This window comes from Struthio camelus, chromosome 1 (genome assembly GCF_040807025.1).
Source record: "Struthio camelus isolate bStrCam1 chromosome 1, bStrCam1.hap1, whole genome shotgun sequence".
Taxonomy (NCBI): Eukaryota; Metazoa; Chordata; class Aves; order Struthioniformes; family Struthionidae; genus Struthio; species Struthio camelus.
Window position 1 is genome coordinate 91,182,553 of NC_090942.1, and position 23,926 is coordinate 91,206,478.

Consider the following 23,926-nt stretch of genomic DNA (forward strand, 5'->3'; position numbering starts at 1 on the left):
GCGATCATTTCAAATATACCCTGTTCCCTTTATAGCACCCACTATTCCTATCCACTCATGTTACCCCCCTACATATTCTTTCTTGATGCTGCTTCCCTCCTTTAGGGCAAGTATGCATACCCAAATACCTGGATTCACATTTTGATATCATCATCCTTCAGCATCAGACAAGCAACACAGAAACAAAAGGACCTTCTTCCCTATTATGGAATCCTTGACAAACAGCACACTATTTTACTGTGCTATGGTATGAATATTCTGCTCTTTTTACTTTCCAAGTTGACAAGGCATGAGGGAATGAATCAAAAATATATTTATTCTGGAACATTTTTACTGACACAGTCTAGGCTAAAGCTGTCTATGACTTGCCCACTTCTGCCAATATGCTCTTGAAAAGCAGAACAGCATTGAAAGACTGAAATCTCAGAGAGAGCCAGCAATTGCAGAATTCCCCTAAACCAAGGTCAAATCGTGCCCCCATCAGCTCCGAGTAAAGTGGTTTCAGTAATCCTGAATGAGGTATCTAGAGCTAAAGGATACCGGTTTCCCATAAATGCCAAGATGAAACCTCTTAGTTTGATCTCATTGATGTTTACACATTGACTGAAACTAGACAAGAACCAAACTGCAGTTTCCACATGTGAGTGCTGACCCAACATTCGTGAAGTTTGTAGCATGGATAGCCTTTATTTTGGTTTGACTAGCCTGAATAGAGGAAATGACACATACAAACAGGGATGTGATCCTCATTACATTCAACAGCATTGTTCTGATTTCAGGTATGGTTGGATCCAAGTTTTCACTGATGGCCAGAGCTGGGAAAACAGAATTTGCCACGTATTTGGCATATATTTATTTGATAGCTCTACAAGCTAGTTCTCTTGTTTGAGAGTGCAGAGGATGTTAAAAACACATGCTGATTATCACAGTGGATAGCACAATCAAACACATGATGGGCTACAGAATACTCCTAAAGGATCAGAAAACAGAATGCCAGGATACTATCCATATGCTAGTGAGCAGAATAGATCTAATGATTTGGCAAATGTGACTGAGTCATTGCTATTGTTTTATAAGTTCACAAGTATCATTGCCAAATCAAAGCAGCTACCTATTACTTGCCAAAGAGTCACACATTATTTTTCTCCATTATTCAACCTGCTTTAGTTTGATCCTATATAAGCTTGAAACTGTGGAAAAAGTATGGCCTGTATGAAAAAATGCTGTGGGATTGCAAAAGCTGTAGATCTTGCCAAATAAAATGAACTCTAAAAACTGTTTTCCTTGTTTATGTGCTCTCTCCAGGCCCTCTTGTTTATGTAAGGGCTCAATATATGATCAAGTTACCATGTGTCAGCCAGGCTGCAGTAATTGTCTGTGTGTGCACTTTTGGCCTGTAGCAAATACAAGGAAATTTAACTTAGTTTAAACACTGCAGGCAAACCTAAAACACAAATTACCTTACATTCACTGCTGGGTGGGAGCATGCACCTAGCTCACATGCAGCTAAGTCACAGGAGCCCGACTGCGTGTCTGAGACCCAAGATTACCAAAGGCACCCCTTCCCCAGGAGAGCTCCTGGAGAGCTTGTCTTTTCCCTACAGACATATTGCAGATACACCATAATACTAATGAAAGACTTACCTGCCATGCCTCAACCTTCTTAATATCTGCACACGATCCATTAGTGAAGAGTCCTTTCCCAGGGGTACAGGTGTATATATCCTGCAAAGCATGGGCAATAGAATATACTGCCAAGTACACATTATAGGATATCCGCAAATGCGTGTAGTCCATGTATGGTGTCTCCACACTGGTGATATTCTCATCCCCTGTGCATGGAGGACGGAAGGCAGCTGTACCATTTCCCGCTCCCAGGCTTTCTTCATGGCCCTTGTGGAAAGAGGCTGAGGCTGGGGAATTTTTGGACCCATCGGGGAGATAGCAGTTAAATGTCTCCTCCCAAAACTCCTTGGCAAAGCCATTGTTGGTAGACTTCTTGGGATGCACCTTCTGCAGAAACTCACGAAAGCCTGGGATCTGTCCTGCCTTCAGTGCAAATCCAATGGTGCTGCCGATGACATGGAAGAATTCTGGCATGGCTATGAGGGACGAACTGGCCCAAGCCTCGCTCGCTAGCCAGATCTTGCCGGTGATATTTCGCCTGACTATCTCTTTTATGAGAGGTTCCAAGTCGGGGCCACTGGAGAAGACGACAATCACTCTCGCTGTGGAGTTCTGGATGACCTCCACCACCTGCTGGATCTCTTCTTCATCCGAGTACTGGGAGATGAGCTCACTGAAATCAATGCAGATGTCTCTCTCCTCTGCCTCCTCACGGAACTTTTCAATCCCTGGCCGGCCATAGTCATCATCAGCTGCGATTGTTCCCACCCAGTTCCAGCGAAAGTACTCAATGATGTCTGCCATCGCAGTGGCTTGATGCTCGTCATTGGGGATTGTGCGGAGGAAGGACTTGAACTGGTTCTTATTGCTCAAGAGACGACTGGATGAGGCGTAGCTGACCTGCAAGAGCACCGGGAAAAAGCAGCACAGATCATGAAGTGGACTGACTGGGAATAAATTGCCTGCATCTGTCTAGCATCACTGTTACCTCAGATATGGTGAAGGGAGAGCTGGGTACCACATTCTGTCAGCAACATACTCTTAGCCTTTGATTGCACATGATCCACTCTGAGAGTCTGTATGTTCTTGTAGCTGTGAATGTCTTACAGAGGTGCACACGCTCGAGCAGCTGCTCAGACCCAAGAGGCCAGAGCGAGCACGTGTGCACATGTTTGGTCAAGGATGTGAGGAGAGACACAGACACTAGCTTGGGGGAATGGCAAAGAGGTGTGCCACAGGTTGCCTACGCACACACATCTCTGCACTTCTTGCCAAATCCACAAAAAAGAACTATCTTTCAGAAAAATTAAGACCATGCACATCATTTAGGAAAACTGCAAACTTCTGTCCTGAACTGGACATGAGACAGCAGCCTTGTATTGTCCTCCCAGGCCTACTGTGGAGCATTTTCTGTCTCTCCTTGCCTGTCATCTCCCTCCCCGTCCTTAAACAGGCTTCATCAGGAACCATATGCAATACCCCTGCTGGCTGCAGTAAGAGGAGTGTGATCTACATCAGCTGCCTTGATCCTGGGGAGTGTTAAGGTCAATAGTGGTCAATATTACCTTAGTAGTATTTCCTGATTCCTGACCAGAATCAGCAAAGAAGTCAGTAGGCGTTCCATACGCCATGAACCACTGTCTTGCAGTTAAAATGGGATTTTGTCTCCTTTTCTAAAACTACCAAGAAATGTTTTATTTTTCCTAATCAGAACAAGTGCCATATGCTCTCAGTATATAGTTTGGATTTTCCAGAAGTAGGAAGAAAAGAGTAAAATCCAAAATAAAATAGTTTAGAGATGTGAAGAAGTTTTAAAACTCAGGTATCTTTGCATTTTGAGACTGGTATCTGAAATCTTTAGGACTCCTTCTCACTTTGAAAAGATCTTCTCTAAACAGTTCATTTTGCACAGAGTGGAAGTCTGCCCAAAACCTTATCTCCTTCTTAAATTCTGCCATTTAATGATAAAGACTTGCACTCTTCTCCTAGAAGGATGAAAAAAAGGAGCCCTCCTAGTGCAGTTCCAAGCACCACAGGAGCAAGTCTCTCCTTTCACGGAGCTATACCCTTCCCTAGACACGTTCCTGGCCAGTGCTGCCCTCATCTCCTACCACCTACACTCCTGCACATGCTATAAGGGACCTGATATCTGAATTTCCTTTTTATGTATCTTAGGTGTACAACAGCCAGGCCTGGATGCCTCAAGCGAGGGTCATTTTAGTGCAGGTTACAGTGGCTTCCCCATTTAGATCTCAGTAGTGCCAATTCCTTTTGGAGCTTCAGAAGCTATCCTAGCATAGTTTTCAAAGGTGCAAAAGCCTATTTTTAATGATTTCCCTCCTGCTTAGCTACTTGGAATTTTATAGGATACACTGAGATAAGGTATTGAGAAATAGAAATAGAAATAGAAATAGAAATAGAAATAGAACAGAAGTCATAACATTTTCAGTTTCTATGTCAACGGAATGAGTAATGAGCCTTACATTAATTATAAAATATATCTCCAACTTATACTAAAATGTAGGGTCTATTAAGCATGGATTTTTGCTAATGGCCTTGCTATAAATGGCAGAGATAATGCATATTCTAACGCTGCCCGACAACTCCCATTTTAAAAGCCTGCTCTCAGCTGTCAAACTTTAACCATCTGGCTGAAATTTTGTTCCACATTGTGAACTGAACCTCCCGACATCTATCTGTTACTGTAAGCGCTAGATAAGAATACTTCCTTGTAACATAAACACCATTCCCTGCTCAAAGGAAAATTCCGAGAGCTGCAACAATCTATTCTCTTAAGTTCAACTCACCAACTTTTCTGAGCAGCCCCTGTTCACCTGGCGGTGTGATGTGCAAATTAACAGTATGCCTTAAAATGCCATCACAGTGCTTATTAAATCCCCACCTTCCAGTGCTACCATGTGCAATGCTTAGTTAGCGCATATTGGTCATAGATCAAACCATTTTTCCCCTGCACTGAGACTGAATATCCACCTCTTCAGATTTCCTATATGAGCAATGGAGTCACACTAATTGCATTAAATAGACGAGAAGTATTACTGCGTATCAGGCAAGAATCTTTCTCTCTTCGTTTGCAGTACAAATGGGAACTGGAGCTCTGGCTGAAATAAAGACATATACTCTCAGGATAGACTGAGAGTACAGCGTGACAGAGTCTTGTCACAAGGCCTCTTATAAGCGCCAGCAACTGTCTTCATTTGAGAAGGGGAGTTGGAAATATTAGACTATACAAGCCAATATGTAAGTGGTTAAGGCCAAGCACTGCTTTTCAAAAGTTCTCTTCAATACGGAAATCTGAAGCCAAGAGCAATAACATTAAGCTGTAGAGTGCCAGCCTCATACTTAGGTTAGGGTCTTGGCAGAGCAACAAGTCTATCAAATGAAAGGATGGGACTGTGGATGTCTGCACCAGTCCCAGTGGAGTCAGCAGGCAGCAAGAAGGATGCTGAGACACAGGAGCTGGCACAAATGCACTGCCACAGAAACGACACAAGGACAAGGAGGGGCATATCCACACTGTCTCACAAACGTTGTTTTGGAGGCCCTAGGGCAAAAGAAAGGCAAGTCAGCTGTGAAACACCTGATCAGCAGAAATAATAACTTTACAGATCAGCTACTTGAATAAATCAAAGATCCTGAGGGATGTAAGAATGGTTGGCAGTGATTGAGCTCTACTGTACTGAGCTCTGTGGGAGGGAGGCATGACTAGACGGTGACCACAATGAAGGCACATCAGGACTAACCTTTCATGGTTGACAACGGCCAACAATTTATCTACATTACCAGCATTCACAGACTAAACCACTTTAGAGGCTACCTTCCTCCTAGACTAGATTATTGTTGGCTGGATGCTATTACTTGGCTGCCTGGTAACCTTTGTGTCTGGAGATTACAAATTTCTAGCAAGACGGATATTTATACCGTAAGAACCACTCCCCACCTCCCCTACCCCCCCACCTACACACAATTTTTATTGTTTCTCTCCTTGAGAGCCTATTTTAAGTGGCAAAAACTGAACAAGCCATGGAGGCTGAACTCCCCTGAAGCCCTTCTGGTGTACAGGTAGGACACACTGGCAGAGCATGGGATCAAGAACTTGGCACAGCCACTGCATTTGCCAAATACATATCTGGCAAATGTGAGACTTCAGTCTTGTATTTCTCACCAGCAAGTATTTGGTTTGATTTGACTCAATAAGTCTGGAGAGAAATAATCTGCATTCTGTCACATAAACTGTCATCCCACTTTAAAAGCCAGTGCTCCGCATTGCTGTGTTGCCCCGAGTCCATTACTACAGTTAGGGCCTCTGCATTTCTAAACTTCCTTCCGTTTGAAACAGAAATGGATTGTGTAAGGCAGTAGCCCAGCTCCCTATCACAGTTTGGTAAATGAACTTAAAGATCCTCTCCAAATACCAATATCCCCCCCTATGCTGCGTGCCTGGCCAGCGCTGCCGAGCAGAGAGGCAAGACGCTTTGTAAGCTGAGCAAGCCAAGTGAACGCATACCTGAGGTATGTAGAAGAGTCCCAGCAGATTGGCCACAGCAGTAGAGATCCCGGAGCCGGTTGCGCCCACGACTGCAATGGTGGAAGGGATATGTTCGGAGCAGTTGCAGAATTCATCCAGGTTCAAGGAGTCTATCTTGTTCTGGGCCACAAAACTCAGGGTCGCCTCTAGGGCTTTAGAGACTGTATTGCAAGTGTCAAATATCCTGTATCCCAAGGTCATGTTGGGAAGGAGAGTTGGGCTACTGTTTATTTCTTCTATGGCAAAGATCATAGCCTGTAGCCAGCGGAAGCCTCGGAAATTATACCTGGGAGGGAGAAACAAATAATAGAGAGTGAGAAGGCATCAAACAGAGGAGAGGAGACCAGGACTGAGACAAAGAGAGAATGAAAGATTCCAGATACAAAAGGCAAAGGCAACTTATATTACTTGGCTCAGCCTTGTATCCTAGTGAATTCAGGAAGGTTTCTTTTTTCTTCAGTGGTTACAGAAGAGACATGCATATGCTGTAAGGTTTTGTTCTGTTTTTTTTCAACTCTTCAGGTTTGGGAGCTCAGTTCAGTGGTTGTGGAGATAAGATGAACTTTTCTAAGTCCCCTGAAGTCTGGGTAAGTTGAGAGAGATCATGCCTGGAGTGGTGATTTTGGCTTGTCCCTTCTAGTCAGGGATGCATTAAACCTGCATCTTGTGATTCCTGAGCAAAGGCTTTAACGCAAAACTATCCCTACCACATTTCCTTCTGTGCTCCTCTGACATGTTTCTGAATGCAGATGGCAGTGTCTACTAAGCCTTGTGCTCAGTATGGTGCTGTCAGGGACTTAGGTGCAGGGATGCTTAGTGTGTAAACTGCTAGTGGCGTTAGGCAGATAGTGTGAGCTGAGACGCTCAGCATTGGCCTGCCTCTGATAAACAGGTGTCTGCTAGCTCTGTTCAGGAAAATCCCAGCATCTGTAACACGGGGCCTCACATCACACATCTCACACTGGGAAAGAGGGCACAGTCAACCTGGTTATATCACAGAATAGATAAATACTATAAATTTAAGACCTAGTACAACTTGTTAACTTGTTAATTTGGTACTTCAGTGTTTTCATCAAAGAATAAATTTTGTCTTTATTATAGTGTCAACCATTTGCTTTAGACACTATCTCAAGAGCTGTGGCTGGAGCTAATCCAGGGCTAGGGAGCGCTGCCAGGAATGGGCTGCAGGATCTGGGAGTGTGCTTAGAGCATCCCATGCTCTAAACAAACTGTTGACCAAGTTGTTGAGTTGATCAAAGAAGCTGATGTGGGGGTGAGGTGACTATTAATCCAAGGGAGAGAGAACCTTTTTTATGGAAAGCAGCAGGAAGTAGCTTTGTCATGTGCCATTCCTAAGTTTTACTTACTGTATTTTCTCCTGTGAAGCTGCAAAAGCAACTAGCTGTGTGCTTGTGAAGCTGCCATGTTATGGGATAATTCAGCTGGGATAGCAGAATCTTACATGAACTGATACCTGCCATTGTGATGCATTACCTGTCAGGAGAGCAGTGAGTTTGCAGAGTTGTGAGTTGAGCCATGGCTGAAAACAGGAAGGCACCAAAGCTGTTATGCTTGAGATTCATTGGAAAAACTGATGGGACCCAGAAATGTGGAATAGCCTTAGGAAACAGCTAGTCTAAGAATAGATTCTTTACAAAATAGTAAACTTTAGGTTTCAAATGAGCACCATTTTGAAATATTTTCAGATATATTTTGATTACCAAGGTGGAGGTTTCTTAAGATAAGCTATATCCGGTCATGAACTTTCAGTCCCTGAGTCCCTATGACCCAAACATTTTTTCATTACTGGATAAAATGAACTGCTTCCAAAATTGATATTAGCTACATCTGACTTATTCAGTGTTGAATGAACATAACCACATTACTTCCATTACAGGAATTTTATCTGATTTATCAGGGATCAGAAGTTCTAAAGGTATCACATCTAAGGTTTACCTTTAAGTCTTAAAAGCATCATTTATTCAACTTCATTTCACCTCTTCCAGAGATCTTTGGTCAACTTCCAAAAGAGGTTCTGCTCTGAGGTTGCACCTCAAAGAACAAACAACGTGGTTTCATTACAAAGCTCTTCAGCAGCTTTAAGTCATAAGTTTGAGGCCAGTAAAAACCCTTATTTATAATTTATGAGCAAATGGACAGCTAGTTTTTTTAAGGTCACTCTCTAGAACATGGACATCCTCTAGAACATGGGATGGTGCATTACATTCAGAAATAAATTGGTCATTAAAATTTTTTTTTGTTCTAGTTTCAAATCATTGAGGAGTGAGATGCAATGGAAGAGCTCTGAAATAAAAATGCAAGTCTCAGAGGGAATGAGGCAGTGAATGTTCTGTACAGAAAAAAAAATGTATTGGGCCAACCAAACTGCCTCACATGGCCAGTAATGCACTCCAGGAAGACCAAAAGCACAACGAGGAAGGGTTTTATGATACTTCTTTTTGAAGAGCTAAATGTATCCACAGATACCTTTAGTTAAAATGAAAACATAATTTGAAGTAAGCAACTACCTTCAGGCTGCTAATGTAAAGGAGAAAAACATTAACAGATTTTGTATATTTAAAGGGAAGACTCCTTCGAAGCTGGGAAGTTCAAAGGTACCATTATTCAGCCTCATACATTCCAGTGTGTGTAAACAAAAAATTATGCCACCTCACATTCAATTACCCATGTGGAGTATGACATAGAAGTTAGATTGTGTGTTATGGCTGTGTTAGATAGTGTGTTATGGCTGTTTGACAGCAATTTGATTTAGATTTTAAAAATGCAGCAAGGTTTCGAGTGGTATCTTCAGAATCAGTGAAAACGGACTGCCTTCCCCTCACCTTCAAAGAATGTGTTTGCCATTACATTCAGCAGATGCAGAGTAAAGCCCGTGATACATAACTGCTTTTATTTTCCTTTATGATATATGTTATTGATGAGCTTTTATTTACAGCATTTAGTCTACCTACTGAAGTTTGGATTGGTTTTATTTTGGAAGGGAAAGGAAAGCAGGAGGTACTGTCTGGGAGCTAGACTCCAGAATGTCTTTGAAATGCTTTTGATAATTTACCTCCAGCCAAACTAGTATGGACAGGGAATGTGCAATTCTTCTTAGCTGCACCTCTGCTGGTATCAGTACCAGCAGTTCACCAGAAGATGATCAGGTGGGTTAGAGACAAACACACCTGGCTCTGTCTTCTCTAATATTACTTACCCTTGATAGAACTTCAAACAAGGTCTCATTTTGATAACACCGATATAGTGTTGTATCTGTACCATACCAGTGCTAAAACTGATAGAGTCAGATGAAGGGAGCTCTGCTAAACTGCTCTAATTGAAGCAAGATTAACAATTCCTTTAATCTCTGTGAGTGGAACTTGTGTGGATATAACCCCAGAAAAGGGCTACAGATAGATTTCTCTTGTCTTGGTGTGTAGGCAAGTGATGGGTAAAAGCAGCCTTTGAAACTGGCAGCATGTTGCACAGATCCAGGTGACCTCGTTCTGCTGCTGTGACTAATGTGACTGATGTGCCTAATCACTGTAGTGTTCTGTCAGCCATGCAGACATTTCACTGGGAATTTCCATGAAGAAACAGCAACATCCAAAGGACTTAGTAACAGAAGAAAGCTTTTCATTAGACCTCCAGTGTCCAGTGTCTTTAAATAGTCGCTGAAAATAAGTGGAAAGAAGGAGCTTCCAAAACTTATTTTCTGATAGATTATTTTTACAGCTCCGTTGGCATGGTCTTGTATTTTAACATTTTTAAGATGTCCTGCTATGAAGAGTGGCCCATAAGCTCTAAATGAGAGTTCAATGTAAATAACTCAGTGCCCAAAGCTGTAGGCAGGAATTTCAGTTCACACTTGTTCTTTAACTGCTTCCCCTCACTCACACCTATTCTCTCACCTGTCCCTCAGGCCTGGAGTATGCAATCCATTTCACTGGAGCTTCTTTCTAGTCCCAGGCAGGAGTAAAAACAGGCAAAGAGAAATCAGAAACGACTCTTCCACAAATTCTCATCCGAATCATCCAATCCCCAGGGGATGGATTATCTTTGCAGCCCAGTTTGCCAGCTAGTACACTCACAAGATCTCACTGATTCAAAGAGGTTTCTTTCTAGTTGGTTTAAATGCGTCCATCCAGAGATGTTCAGGAAGGCTAAAATGTCTCAATTAACGGGGCAAAGTGAGGGTATATAAATTAAGCGACATAAAGTCACTTATACGGTTTGAGCTCCCCAGAGCTCCATGACCTGTGAAAGCCAGCACTAGCAGTGAGACTGCCCCGCCGGTGCATGACCTGCATGGCCCATGGGGTTATGGAATCTGAGACGTGTATGTTTGGGAACTTGTTTCACCCCAGTCCTTTTTCCTTTACTTGTGAGGCCAGCACCTCCAGGCTCCTTCTCCAGATCACCACCACGCAGACGGAGCTTTGGCCAGGCTGGCACTTACAGCATGGGTTGGGCTAGGAAATATGCTGCTCCTGACCCTGCTCAGGCTGTTCTCTAAGTTTCCCCATCTGTAAGATGCAGCCAAAGCCACCAGCTGTGTGGGGGACTGTCAGCAAGACTCAAGGGCTGCAGAGCCTACTTAGTCTCCAAGAGACCCTGGAGAGAAACCTGAAATTCTGAGATATTGTTTGTCTATTCGCTTGTTTATTTGGGTTGGTTTGAACAGCTCATACTGTCTGGATCCAGCAGGGAAATGGGGATCTGTTAGTCTCTATAAAGGAGCAATTCACAGCTTCATGTTGCATATTGACCTTCATTTATCAAAACTTGCAAGCCACCAAAAGAAAACCAATAGAATATGAGAGAAACGAAGGACAAAGTAATGTAAAAACTCTAAACACAGCTTTCACTTACCCTCCTATAGCTGATACGTACTTTAACTCAAAAATGGTGACAAAGGCTGCACGCATCTCAGATCACCAGTACTCTTTTCTTTCTCTAGTGGCTGTATTTATATCCTGATTTCTCTGTCCTCTCTAGATTTCCAGTACAGTAATAATGTACAATTGCTACTAGCACTTACTAGCACTGCTATTACTAAGATATGCAAAGGCAAGAACTTCGGTCAACTGTAGGATTCCCCCAGTTAGAAGAGCACAGTGAGTTGCTTACCATTCTCAAAAGTTAGGGCTATGGCTAAGGGGAGCTGTGTAGATTAAAAAAAAAAAAAGACTTAAAAAGAGGAAAAGGAAATAATTTGGTTTTAGAAGGGAAGTTCTAAACAGCACAATACTCATTCGGTTCTCTAGACGGATTACCAAATATATCCACAAGGCTGAGTGTTTAGGAGTAGAATTAAAATTCTTTCATCTCTCATAGACACGTTGACTCAGTGAGCTAAAATGTCCTGGAGCTGTGCTCTGTGAAACTGTGCACTATGACATGGGGATGATGTTTTACCATGTAAACTCTGTGCCACAATTTGGAACCTTGACTGGACTGCTGATCAGAATAAGGGGAATATGCACAAAAATTAGGACGTAGTGACACCATACTGGCAACACTGCATCTCAACACACAGGGGATATATTCTTATTGCAAACAGCCCATCAGAGTAAGAGGAACCTATGGGTACTGCCCATCTGTGCTATAATACTAACAATACTACTAACGATACTACTGCTACTAGTAATAATATAATGAATCTAGCTGGAATTGAAAAAGGGCAGAGAAATTAAGTTATGACTAAGCCTCTGTGGGTGCTGGCAGGGAACGAGGGTCATGGATAGCTTGTGCTGTGCTCAGTATCTGTCTCCATTGTATACGTCAGACATGTGACAGCAAATGTTAGTAGGAAAGTTGCTGTCACAGTACCTGAGGTATACAAAGACAGAAGATGTGTTTATATCAAATATAGAATACTTGGTTGCTTAAGCAATAAACTAGGTAAATATTTCTAAAACACAGAAAACAATTCCCATCTCATTCTGTGACAGGAATCTTACATTTGGGGTTGCAAAATCAAGAGCAAGTTTTCGCTTTGCATTCTACAATTCAGTGTTTAAAGGGTGAATACAAATTTCCAGTAGAACCAGCACAAAAAGAACTGTGAAGAAATTGTTACTGCTCTTTTTTCCTTTCACTGCTGAGTAAATAGTTTTCCAAATAACCATGTGTGAGGCATGCACAGTAGATTTAGGTCAGTATGCATGCTGAACTGGGGAGAAAGATGCAATACCACAAGAATACAAAGAGTGTGCAAACTGAGAGAGTGGAGAGACAACTGTCTTACCTATTTTGAGAAGCCCTGTTTAAGAGTATAGGGATGGAACTGAAAACAGCTAAATGTCTAGAAAATGTTCAAACAGCACACAGTCTTCAACAGAAAGGGAAGCCACATTTCTTACATTGCCTGATGCTGAGCTCCAGAACAGACAGGGGCAACCCATCCCTAGAGTTTCAGTGGGACCAATAGGTCTTTGCTTCCTGTCAAAGCCAGGAGTGTGTCATACAGTCTGATGTGTCACACAGTCTGATGACTTGTTGCTATTGCTGCCTAATGGTGGAGGGGATGAGGAAAGAGAGAGGATGACCACATACTCCCACATACTTCCTGGATCAAACTTTTGTATGCGATACGAGACATCTCTTTAACACAGAATTTAAAAACTGTACATAGCTGTCTAAAAACAGGGCAGATATACAGTTGATACAGCTGCAGCTTTGGAAAGATATAGCAGCACTGGAGAAGGCTCAGAGAAGGTATAGAACAGATTTTGTAACAGGATCAAGCAAGTAGGTTAGGACTTGCCAGGAAGGATAGAGGAATGACTGAGTGGGATACAGCAGAGACTGGTCACATCTTCAGCAGCAAGGGCAATGTGAACAGTGAAGGCTTGTTTGCTTTCTTAGGAACAAGGAGGGCTCCAACTGAAGTTAGTAGCAGCAGGTTCAAAGAAAACAAGGGGTGTGTGACTAAGCTGTGGACTGTGTTCTGCTGAAGGCAGTGGATGCCAAAAGCTTACATGGGTTCAAAAAGGGATCAGACTAATTCATAGAAGAGAAATTCATTACAGGGTAATTAAATACTAAAGACATCATCCCTCATTTAGCAGTCCCTGAGCTGCCAATTTTTAGGCACTAGCAACTTTTGTGAAAGTATTGCCACATGCCTTCCCTGCAGTACTGTTAGCTTTTGGCCTCTGTTGAAGACAGGATATTAAGCTAGAGGACCTTTGGTTTGACCAGGTACAGCCATTTTTATGTTCCTGTAGTGGATTTCTCATTCTACAAAAGTTTTTGACACTACAAGATTGGGAAGACTCTACTTGGGAAAGAAACCAAAACCTATCAATTTTTGGCAGAAAATATGATTAGACCCATTCCAGGCTAGCCAGCTGCCCAGAAATGAGGAAACTCAATAACGAAATGAAAGAGTCTGGCTAAAAAGTCTTAGCTCACGACTTGGTGAACATGTTGGGCTCTTAGAGTCATCATGTACAACCCTGCCCCAGCCTGCTACAAAGTCAGAGAATTCAAAACTAAAAGGGACCACCACTTTTGTCTAATGAGGCCTCTGCGTAAGTCAGGCAACAGGACTTCTCTGAATTAAGTCCTGCTTGAAATAAAGAATCCCTATCAGGAAAAATATCTGCTCTCAATTTAAAACAGTCCAATAACAAGGAATTCACCGCAGTCCATAAACTGTCCTATAGATTGATTATCTTCACTATTCAAATCTGATGACCAGATTCAAAAAGTCTTTCCAACCCGACCTCTTGTGAATTGAACCCTTCTTGGAAATTGTCATTTTCTGGTGAAAGCATGTGTGATGAAACTGCTTCCAGCTACATCTGGTCAAATCATTCCCTTGTTCCTGTTGTAATTATGACTAGCTCTGCAGCTAGATTTCTGCCTCTCATTAAATATTCTCTCTATACTTGCCCTATGCTATCAACTCATGATTTATTCAGTTCTTTGAAGGAGTCAGGCAAAGAGGCCCAAAGTGCCTCTTTAGTCAGCTCCTTTCCATCTGCCATTCCTTGGTGCAAGAGTAAGGGGAATACAGATCCCACGCCAGCAAACTTCAGGTGGAAAATGCCTTTTGGCAGCTCAAATGCCATCCACAAGGAGCTCCCAATAGGTCCATAAGACAGCCTGTTTGGCTGCTGAGCACTTTCCCAATGTTGGCAGTGCTACCTCATTATAACAAAGCTTTTTGGCAACCACTCACTAGCAGTCGTCCTGGGGAAACAGACTGCTTCATTCTTCTGTGATCCATTCTAATAATGTGCCCCTGTCAAAACAGTTACCAAAACTGACCCAGTGCTGACAGAAATGAATGCTACTTTCAGTTTACAAATATTGGTACTGTCCTGCCTACCTCATGGAGCAAATGAAGAAGACAATGAGAGATGAAAACATCCATTGCTCTTCAACGTTCCACTTTTAAAATGCTCCTTCCAAGAGAGAGAAAATGATGAAATAAGCTGAAATTCTGGGAGAACTTCTTACTCCACGAGGTAGACATTGCACATACATTTCCTTCATGATGTTCATGTGCGTGCACAGAATAAACCAGAAGAACGCCTGTTTAATTACACTTCTTGTTGGGTGCTTCCTACGAGAGCATCAGGGTATGATCTCGTAACCTAGATGGATATTTCCTGTTCAGTATCTCAGTGGGAAACCACACCTGGGATCTATAAGTGCAGCAGGAGGAATGTCAGCAATTCTTCATCACCATCTCCAACAAAATTGAACTAGATCCCCACTTTAGGACCAGAAGTCAAAATAATTCTATAAATATTACTCTTTCCTGTATGGTTATGGAAGAGGTCCCATGACACTGAAGTGCTTTCCCATGCGTGATGAGGACAAAATTCCATATCAATTGCATATATTTTGTCTGTGTGACATTTCAGTTGCAATCAACTTCTGTCACACTTCCCATTTCTAAATTGTTATGTGTATTATATGCAGGATTGTTAGGTTAAAAATCCCTTGTGTTTCATCATAAAAATGGCTACACTTCAGTAATAAGAGAAGCTATTTTCATGTGTATTACCCCCTCTCCCCCCAGGACTAAGTGCCAAAGATGTATACAAAATCTATATGCACTGTTTACACAGAAGAAGAGGACTTTAGGTGAGGAAAGTCTGAGCAGGGAGTTCAAGTCTTCGTAAAAGTCCTAAAGAGACAGCTGTGTGTTTGGCAGCATTTTTCAAAAGCAGTGATCTGTCCAACTCTCACCTCTTCACTTGTTTAGGCAACTAAACAGTTTACAAAGTGCTTAGCAGATGAGAGGCAGAACTGAAAAAAACCCTAATATTTGATTTCCAAGCTATTTTTCTATGTATGGACTGTAGTAAATGGACTGAAAGGCACTCCTGGTTATTTTCCTTCCTTCTTCTAGGAAGTATTTTAGGATACTATTCACGCATCCACTGTGCAGGACAAGGTAGATCAGTGTACCTGTGTTTTGGCAACTTTGGGGAATATATGGACTGCCCTCTTTCACTGTCCAAATATTACTTACCACGCTCTTTAATGCATATACACACACCTGTGTCTTTACACACCTGTTTTTTTCCTTTTATTTACACCATCCTTTCCCATTACCTTGTAGAACTCAGTTCTCTGTAAGCATCAGGTCACAGACCATTACTTACTAGTATAGCATGTTGCCTCTAGTTGAGAAAGGTCGAGACTCCTCCACCAAGACTTTTTATTTTCTTTCTTTATGGCTTACCTTATACACTCCACTGATTCTGGTCTTGATTTTAGATCCTGGTCTTTAGCAGCCACTCCAAAATGAATGGGGAACAATCCTCCAAGAATAATGTCTCCCTTTTTCTGTGCCCGCTGGTTTGGTCCATAGGCAGCAGTGTTCCAGGCAAATACCAAAAGAATGAAGCAGCAGCTATATAAAGTCATTGTTCTTCTTTTCACCAGGAGGTTATAGGATGCAAAAAGATGATGTAAGAAAGCAAGTGGATCTAGTAATGTCAAGTAAGCTTTTCCTTTCCCTAATATAGCACAGGGAAGATTTGTGACACATGTCTGCAGGGAGCTAAGCAACAGGGTGGGAGCCACAGTGCTGGTATTTCTCTCTCTATCTTCTCCATTGCAAACCAACAATTCAGTTGTCCTTGGTTCTTCATAACCAAAGCACTACGGAGAGCCCATCTCTGAGAACTGCAAAAGAAAGATAATGAAAAGTGATCCCAGCTACACACCACAGTAGTTCTGCTTTGTCAAATCAACCTCTCCATATGCATCTGAGGTTGCCCCCACTCAATGACCTGCCCAGGGCATATCCTAACTTTGAAAGATCAAGTCAGACATCAGCGCTAGCCCAGCCACACCTTCCTACTGATGAGTACACGGGACTATCCTCAGTCTTTTTCAAACAAGTGTCACAGATTCTCTCAGATGCCTAATTCCATCACAGGCAGGAGGTGGGTTACTAAATCTGCCTATGGCTCTGCATTACTTCAGTCACAGGAGACCCTGTAAAACTTAAAATTAGGCCTCAATGAGCAGAACATACTGTGGAAGAAACTGGAATAGGCAAGTAGGAAATGAGGAAGCATGAACTAGAGTAGGAACCAAGCCTTTCTCTTAAGCAAAGAACTATGATAAAATTTTGGTGTGGGTCCCCTTCTTTCCATTGACTGCTCTTTACTTTTTGGATTGAACTCATCCTTGCTAAAAATGAAACAAGGCTACAAGAAAGACTTTGCTCATATCCTAAAGGAAGACAACTTGCAGGGAAGCATCTGAAATCAAGATCCTTCATAACAAATTTTGAAGGCTTAAAACGTTCAGTGATCACGTCATTCCAGGCTTAACTATTCTATGGCTTTGAAGCCTGCGTCCTGTTGGGATGAGAAGTATTGTAGCTTCTCTGTGCTCAATGTGCTTCCCTTGCAGCACATTTACAGGCCTGCCAAATTAAGAGCTAACTTAATTATGTCATATAAAAATGCCTATGGGGAGACAAAGAGAAAAGATAATAAATGCCTCTTCAGTCCAGTGTGAATAGGTATAAAAGCTATTAGTAAAAAGCCGAAGTTAGTCAAATTCAGACTAGAAGCTAGACATACAATGCTAATACTTAGGACAGGTAACTTATAGAGCAAGTTATCAAGAGTTTTCAAGTGCTGAGAATCTTTTTTATGAGGATGACTTGTTATGCGCTAGAAATACTTCAACAGATTTAACCTCTATCTAGGCCAATGAGGAGCTACTGCAGGGGAACGCTATGACTTCTGCCACATAGGTCAGGCATGATGATCATGGGGGTTCTTCTAGCACACAGACTTAACAGTTATGCATGCTGTATGTCCCCCAGGCATTTGGAAATAACTCACACATTCTTGCTCAAATGAAAGTCCAGGAGCAGCAGTCAGTAGGAGAAGAGAGACAAAGCTCAGGTCATTCTTGTGCCTCAGCAGTCAACACACTCAGAATAGCGGGGTTCGCTGCACTTCTCTGGGGCAGGTTCATTCTAAACTGTTTTTTGATCCTGGCTTGGAAAAAGTGCATTTTTATTGGAAAGGGCTTCTTCTTGCTAGGCATCTTTGGCTAGAGGTCAAAACTTTTCTAGGTGAACAGTTTTCTACCAGGAAATGTGGAATCATACTGAAATGTCTTGCAGAAGATAAGGACTTTCATATGAAAAAATGTGTATTTCATGTTCACAGGGTCAAAATGACTCAATCCAAAGTCAGAAGCTCCCATTTTGGACAAACTCGGCTGCTATATCTCTACCGCTGTGTGGGGATTTCAACACCTTCAAGATATGACAACATGAAATGTCCAACTGCTGCTGACACTGTTAGTCAGAAAACACTTTGGGACATTCCTTTGGAAAGCAACTGGCCTTACATCAAACTGCTGCAGTTAGCGTATAATATATTCTATCGCTTGTGAGCATATTGTTTTGACTGGTACCTTTTACTGACAAGCCTTTTGACACCAGAACAACCAGTACTTTCATCAGAACCAGGACCAGTGGGTGATAAAGCAGCGCCAAAAGTCAAAGTGTGGAAAACTCCTCAAGCTTTCTTCTCCCTCTCCATGGCAGATGGACTGTGGCTTTTGCTTCTTCAATGCCTAACAGAAAAAGGAAATGCCTTGCCTCTTTCCAGCTAGGGAATCTTCCTCCCATCACTTACAGATTTAAAAAGCTGTGAAAAGCATACCAGGCATTTTCTAGCCTGATGTTCTTTCTCTCCACCTGGCTGAGGCTAAGTCTGCCAAGTCCAATGGGATGAATTGCTGAAGGTCAAACAATCATTGCAGTCAGCTGCAGATCCTTTTCATTCTGTCCTGCCTGAGAAAGCCCTTCTGCTATGAGATGCTCCATTTCCAGTTATCTGCAAAATGGATGCCTGGACTTGTGGCAGTAAGCAAGGTGTGCTGTCTGCCCCCTGCTGCAGAGGGCTGTATGCCTGCTGCCTTGACAAACTGCTAGGCTTTCTGCACACGCAGTCAGGTAGCAGATGAATGTACTGCAAGCCCAGTGCTTCAGGAGCACACTGAGTTTATTGCAGATGGGGAGGTCCAGTACACCATGACTGCTCTCTGCCTCCACTCACAGCCCACTCCCTACCTGAATTCAGAGTACAGTGGCTAGAGCAATCCCTCCTGCCTGCTCTGCTTATCCTGCTTCCCAAGTACTCCCCAGATTAGGCAGCAAGGAGGGGTGCAGTCAAACAAACTGTTCCAGTATCGTCTTCCTGCTCCTTGCTGCCATCTTTCCAAGGGCACCCTCTCAACACTGGATGAGCTGGTAGCAGGGCATCCCAGAGAAAGAGAGTGGGCAGGAATGGCCTGCTTCTCTGCTGAATCACTTCACCTGGCTTGCAGCCTGCTCTTCAACCATTGCCAAGGGGGAGTAGGGCCCACGTGAATTGCTGTGGGGTCTGCAAATGCTCTGTGGAAGACCATGGCTGTCAAGTGAGGTCTGTCACATGTTGTGAACGTCTCTGGTCCAGCCAGTCCCAGTGTGTGTGACGCATCCCAGGGGAATAGAATGCTCTCTGCTTTCATTCTGCTCACTGTACTTGCCTCCCTGCCTGTTTCATTGATCTGATACATCTGGGCAGGTGTATCTCCCACCTAACCCCCATTTCTGTTCAGTACAGGCATGAAAGGCTATTTTGAGAGTTGCTGTTCTTAGAAGGTCTTGCAAATTGAACAAAATATTTTTATACTGGCTTGGTTTAGGTTCTGTGCATGTTCCAGAACTAGCAGCCACAAGAAAATCAATAACAACAGACCAAAATAGGGTCTTCCTCTAGACAGTTCAATAGAGACTCAGGTTGTGTATGAAACTGCGGCCAAAAAGTAAGTAAAATGCTCTGCCGGGTAACAAAGTGTGATTAAAAAGCAGAAAGTAATACAACGCTATCATTAAACTCAATTTAAACTTGCTTAAAAAGTGTGCTGGCTTCGATACCTCTGCCCCACTGTAGGATACAGGACACACCAAAGCAGCTCAGAAAGTCAGTGAAAAATTTGTGTGTCCAGGAGAGAATTCAGGGTTAGAAAAGCTGTCACTGTTTAGATTAATATGAATTAAAGGGAACAGCAGAGAAGATCTGAAATGATGAACAGTACACGGCAGCAACAGGCAAGAGGTCAGGGCTGACACTTCTGGGTAAAGGGAGAGAAAAGCAACCTGAAGCTCCAGGAGGACAGAGGCTCCTTTCTGTAGGGAGCACTCTGCCAGCATCTGTGGGATATTGCTTCCCCAGAGCAAGGGGGACCAGAGAAGCAGGGCATCGGTGGCATGTCAGTCACGCTACTATGGAGCATTCTTGTTAAAATATTGTTAGGTTTAAGGCTGGCATGAATAAAGTATTATGAATCATGTGGTAAGGAATGGACAAAACATTCTGTGCCCAGTTCATGAGCAGGCTGAGGAGTCGCCCCAGTCAGCAATGAAGCCTTCCAGGAGGAGAGTCCTAGGCAAAGGGCAACAGGGAGAAGAGTGGCTTAATTTTTGTTTATTCTGTACTGGAAAGAAAGAAAAAGAAGCTGATACGGTCAGTGAGGTGAGGGCCAGCACAGGTGAGCCCAATACTTAGAGGCAAGACGTTTGAAGCAGGGAGCAGTAATTTCTGGAGAAGAGCTGCAAGGAGACAGGATGGTCTGACTAATGCTATTTAGGGCATCCCCTCTCTTCCTCCCTTCCAGCTGGCAAAGACACCTCGGGGACTACGTGCTCCTTCAGGGCCAGAGATGGAGGTGCCCAAGAAAGGGCTTTTCTGAGCCTGGACAAAGAATAGTCTGTAGGACAGTGACTTCACCGACTGCTGTGGGAAGAGGGTGAGCTCAGGACCACAGTCTGCTGATATATTACTCAGGTTTTCCCAGTTTTCTGCTTCCCATTTAATAAGGCTTTTGTTTACCTTTGGAGTTCTTTGCTTACAAAAAGGGAAACAGTTTTCAACATAAACAGACAAACAATGTAATTTAGTTTGCTAGGATGCTATGGAACGGTCTGAGCTGATGCTACTGAATATTTAGGAACCACGCTTTGCCACCAGTCAGTACACGGCTGAAGTCCTACGTGTCAAAAAAGTAAATTTGTGTTCTTATTTCTCCTTTCTCACAGTAGACAAAGTTAAGAGGCAACAGATCTTAACTGGTAAAAGAGGGTTCATGTTAATACCATATTTATGGAAATCAGTGCTACAAGATGTCATGCAAGAGCACTAAAAGGGATTAGACAACAAAAACAAAATTATTCATTCATGGTATAGGGTAATACTTGGTGTGCCTCTGAATAATTTGGAACTAGCTATTTTCATGGGCAAGACACAGAACTGAACAAATATTGCAAGGGCTGTCTGTGAACAGGATGGGCTGTGCGTATATAACCTGCATCCCTGAGGAAGCAAAGCAAGGGACAGATTTACAAAGATATATTTGCACAAAAAGATGCAGATGCCTGCTAAGATGTTCAGAAAAAGCAAAACGAAATATATGTCCAACTCCTTCTAAATCTCACTGTGTCAAAACTTTCAACTCTGCATACGTAAGTACCTTCTGCAGCTGGGACACCAAGTATCTCCAACTCATTTAATATAAGACACAGTTCTCCCAGGTGCTTTAAAATGCTCTCCATGCCTGAGACTGAAAATATTTGAAGTTACCGATTTCCTGATGAACAGCTATTTGCTTGCTGCCAGTACCAACAGCTAATATCCTCCAGTACCTCCTTTTGTTGTGGTAAATCTTCCTTCAGTTCTCTTTTCTTTAATTGGATTAAGATTATGGGTCTCTTCCTTATTAAAGGAAAGCTTTATGCAGCCAAAGATTGAATTATCCGCTAATGCATGCCTGAAGACATCAAAACTTAGCAAAATACAGGTGGAAATTGTACTGCTAATAGAATAAATTACTGTGCTCCTGCAGTTTTCAGCTAAAAGATTAAAAATATTAAATTAACAAGCAACTGAATTAACAAGGAAGCTTGTTATCTGCTACTATTTTCTTTCCTTTGCAAATATCTTTACATTTAAAAAAGTATTTAGTATTAGCTTGTCAACATTTTGATTATAAGCTCTTCAAATGCAGAAACCTTTTTTCTGTTCATTTATTCAGCAAATATAATTCCATGAGATTTCTTCTGTAAGACAAATCTCAGAAAATCAGTATTTCATTTCAATTTTTGGACACAGCTGTATTTTTAACCCTACCCCCACCACTTTTTTAGTATTCTTTAATTTTTTGTTTTGTTTTGTAACTGCCATATTGTTAGACCTTGAACTTTGTTGGAAGTGGAAGCAAAGTATCAGCCATCTCACCTAAACTCCAGTGGAGGAACCTAAAATTCCTCCAGGAAAAGGAGGAGACAGAGGGTCACTATTGTCATGGCAGACAGTACCTGAGGGAGGAGAGAAAGTACTCTAGGGCAGGCACAGGTATTGAAAGGATTGTAGCAATCCTTTCAACAATTGCAGTTTTGCTACTTGAATGAATGTTTCAGTTGCCAGGAACAATGCAGAAAAGTCAGAAATGTTCAATAAAACTTTGGTTTTTGTAGCTGAATGTCACAGTCATTGGATACGTTACTTATAAAGTACTTCTTACTCAAATAGTAACTAACCATAATTTCAAACAGTAGCTCCTGAAGTTCATGTAATAACTGGGTTGGAAAGGATCTTGAGGGGTTATGCAATCTGCCCGTCAGCCCAGGAGGGGCTCAACAATACCTTTACCGTTCCTGACGTATGTTGTTTAAAGCCTTCCAATGAAGGAGACCTGACAAATTCCCAGGGCAACCTATTCCAAGGATCCTCTACTCTTAGTGATGCAGATGTTTCCTCACATCTTGAATGTTCTTTGTTGCAACTTCAGCTTATTTCTTCTCATCCTATCTATCACAGACAGATTAGTTTCTTCTTCTTCATAATAGCCTTGTTTGGCATTTGAATTCTGTTATCACTTTTCCCCTCTTCCTCCTTTTTTAGACCAATCTAAATTCATTTAATCTTTTTTCACAAACAATGCTTTCTTGAACTCAAATTATTCTTGTTTCTTTCCTCTGGACTTTCTCCAACTTATCTCTGTATTTAGTGCAGAACAGTGCCCAAAAATGAACACAGTGTTCTTGTTGAGCCCTTACTAGAACTGAGCAGGGTGGTAGGATTACTTCATGTGTCTTGCAGGCTACAGCCCTGTTTATATCTCTCAGCATGGCACTTGTCTTTTTTGGAACAGCGTGACGTTGTTGACTTGTGTTCAGCTGACGATCTACCGTAAGTTAAAGTTGAACATGTTTATATCCACAGGGTCCTGAAACTTCGCAAGAAATTCTCATCTTTCAAAAGCTTTTAACTCCCATTCAGATCAAAACTAGAACTTGCTAAACTTCTTGTGATCAGCTTGGATACCACAAGACCGCCAGCAAGAACCTATGTGCTCAAGCTCATCTGAATCTCCCAGGCTTTCAGGATCTTCTTACAGCAGGGAGCCTGGGAAGATTCTTGGCCTTGGCCATGTCTCGTAGCAACAGGACTGTCTTAGTCCCACAGACCCGGAAGGACCCGAGACTCCCATACAGCTGGCTTACAAGGGCTGTCCTGTCCCTGGGAGGCCTGGACAAGCCACAGCCAGCACAGCCTGCAGGTGAGGCTGCCCCAGAGCAGGGGTGTCAGGCAGTTTGGAGGAGCCAAGCCAGCTGCCAGCCCACTAGGGTCCTGTTGGACATGGAGCAAGAGCCCATGAAAACTCCGGCTGTGTTTCAGCAAAGCACTGTGCCTACCAGAAGGTTTCCTCAGAGCTTCTGTTGTCTGATGAAATGCTGTTCTGTCAGAAAATCCTCAAGCACTCCCTGTTCAGCCTTTGCTTGTTGAAATCTTCAAGTTTCTGTATCTTTCTAGAAGGTCCAGTGTAACACAGCCAAGAGTCAGGCATCTGATAAAACAATTACTGCCTGGAGAGCTATGTGATGTGTAACGCAGGTGTCAGACTAGGTATTCATCACAGTTTTTGTAATGTTAAATCTGGGACTCATTAAGCCTTACTCAATGGATAGCTGTAAGTCATTAAAATGACAGAAAAAACTTAGCAGATATCCTGCTATACCTTGAAATTCCCTATTAATGCAAGGCATACAATTAAATCTCTCCTGCCCGCAACAGACAAGTAAGAAGTTCTGGTAGAAGAGAAATCACAGTGTGGGTATATGTGGCAAAGTCTATGCCCAATCTCATTGCCCAAGACAACTAAAAGAGGGCATTTCTGTGTAGAAATGGACAGCAGACATAGGACACA

At 42.5% G+C, this 23,926-nt stretch overlaps 1 protein-coding gene across 1 annotated transcript in view; it reads right to left on the reverse strand.

Annotated features, from left to right (window-relative positions):
• Positions 1-23,926, reverse strand: part of CASR (calcium sensing receptor) — a 76,607-nt gene that overhangs the window by 25,000 nt on the left and 27,681 nt on the right. The window contains exons 2-4 of the mRNA XM_068931015.1: positions 15,882-16,327; positions 6,152-6,458; positions 1,645-2,526 (exon numbers count right to left, since the gene is read on the reverse strand). Of these exons, the coding sequence (XP_068787116.1) occupies positions 1,645-2,526; positions 6,152-6,458; positions 15,882-16,066 (1,374 nt within the window). The 5' untranslated portion in view covers positions 16,067-16,327. The remainder of the gene's footprint in view (positions 1-1,644; positions 2,527-6,151; positions 6,459-15,881; positions 16,328-23,926) is intronic.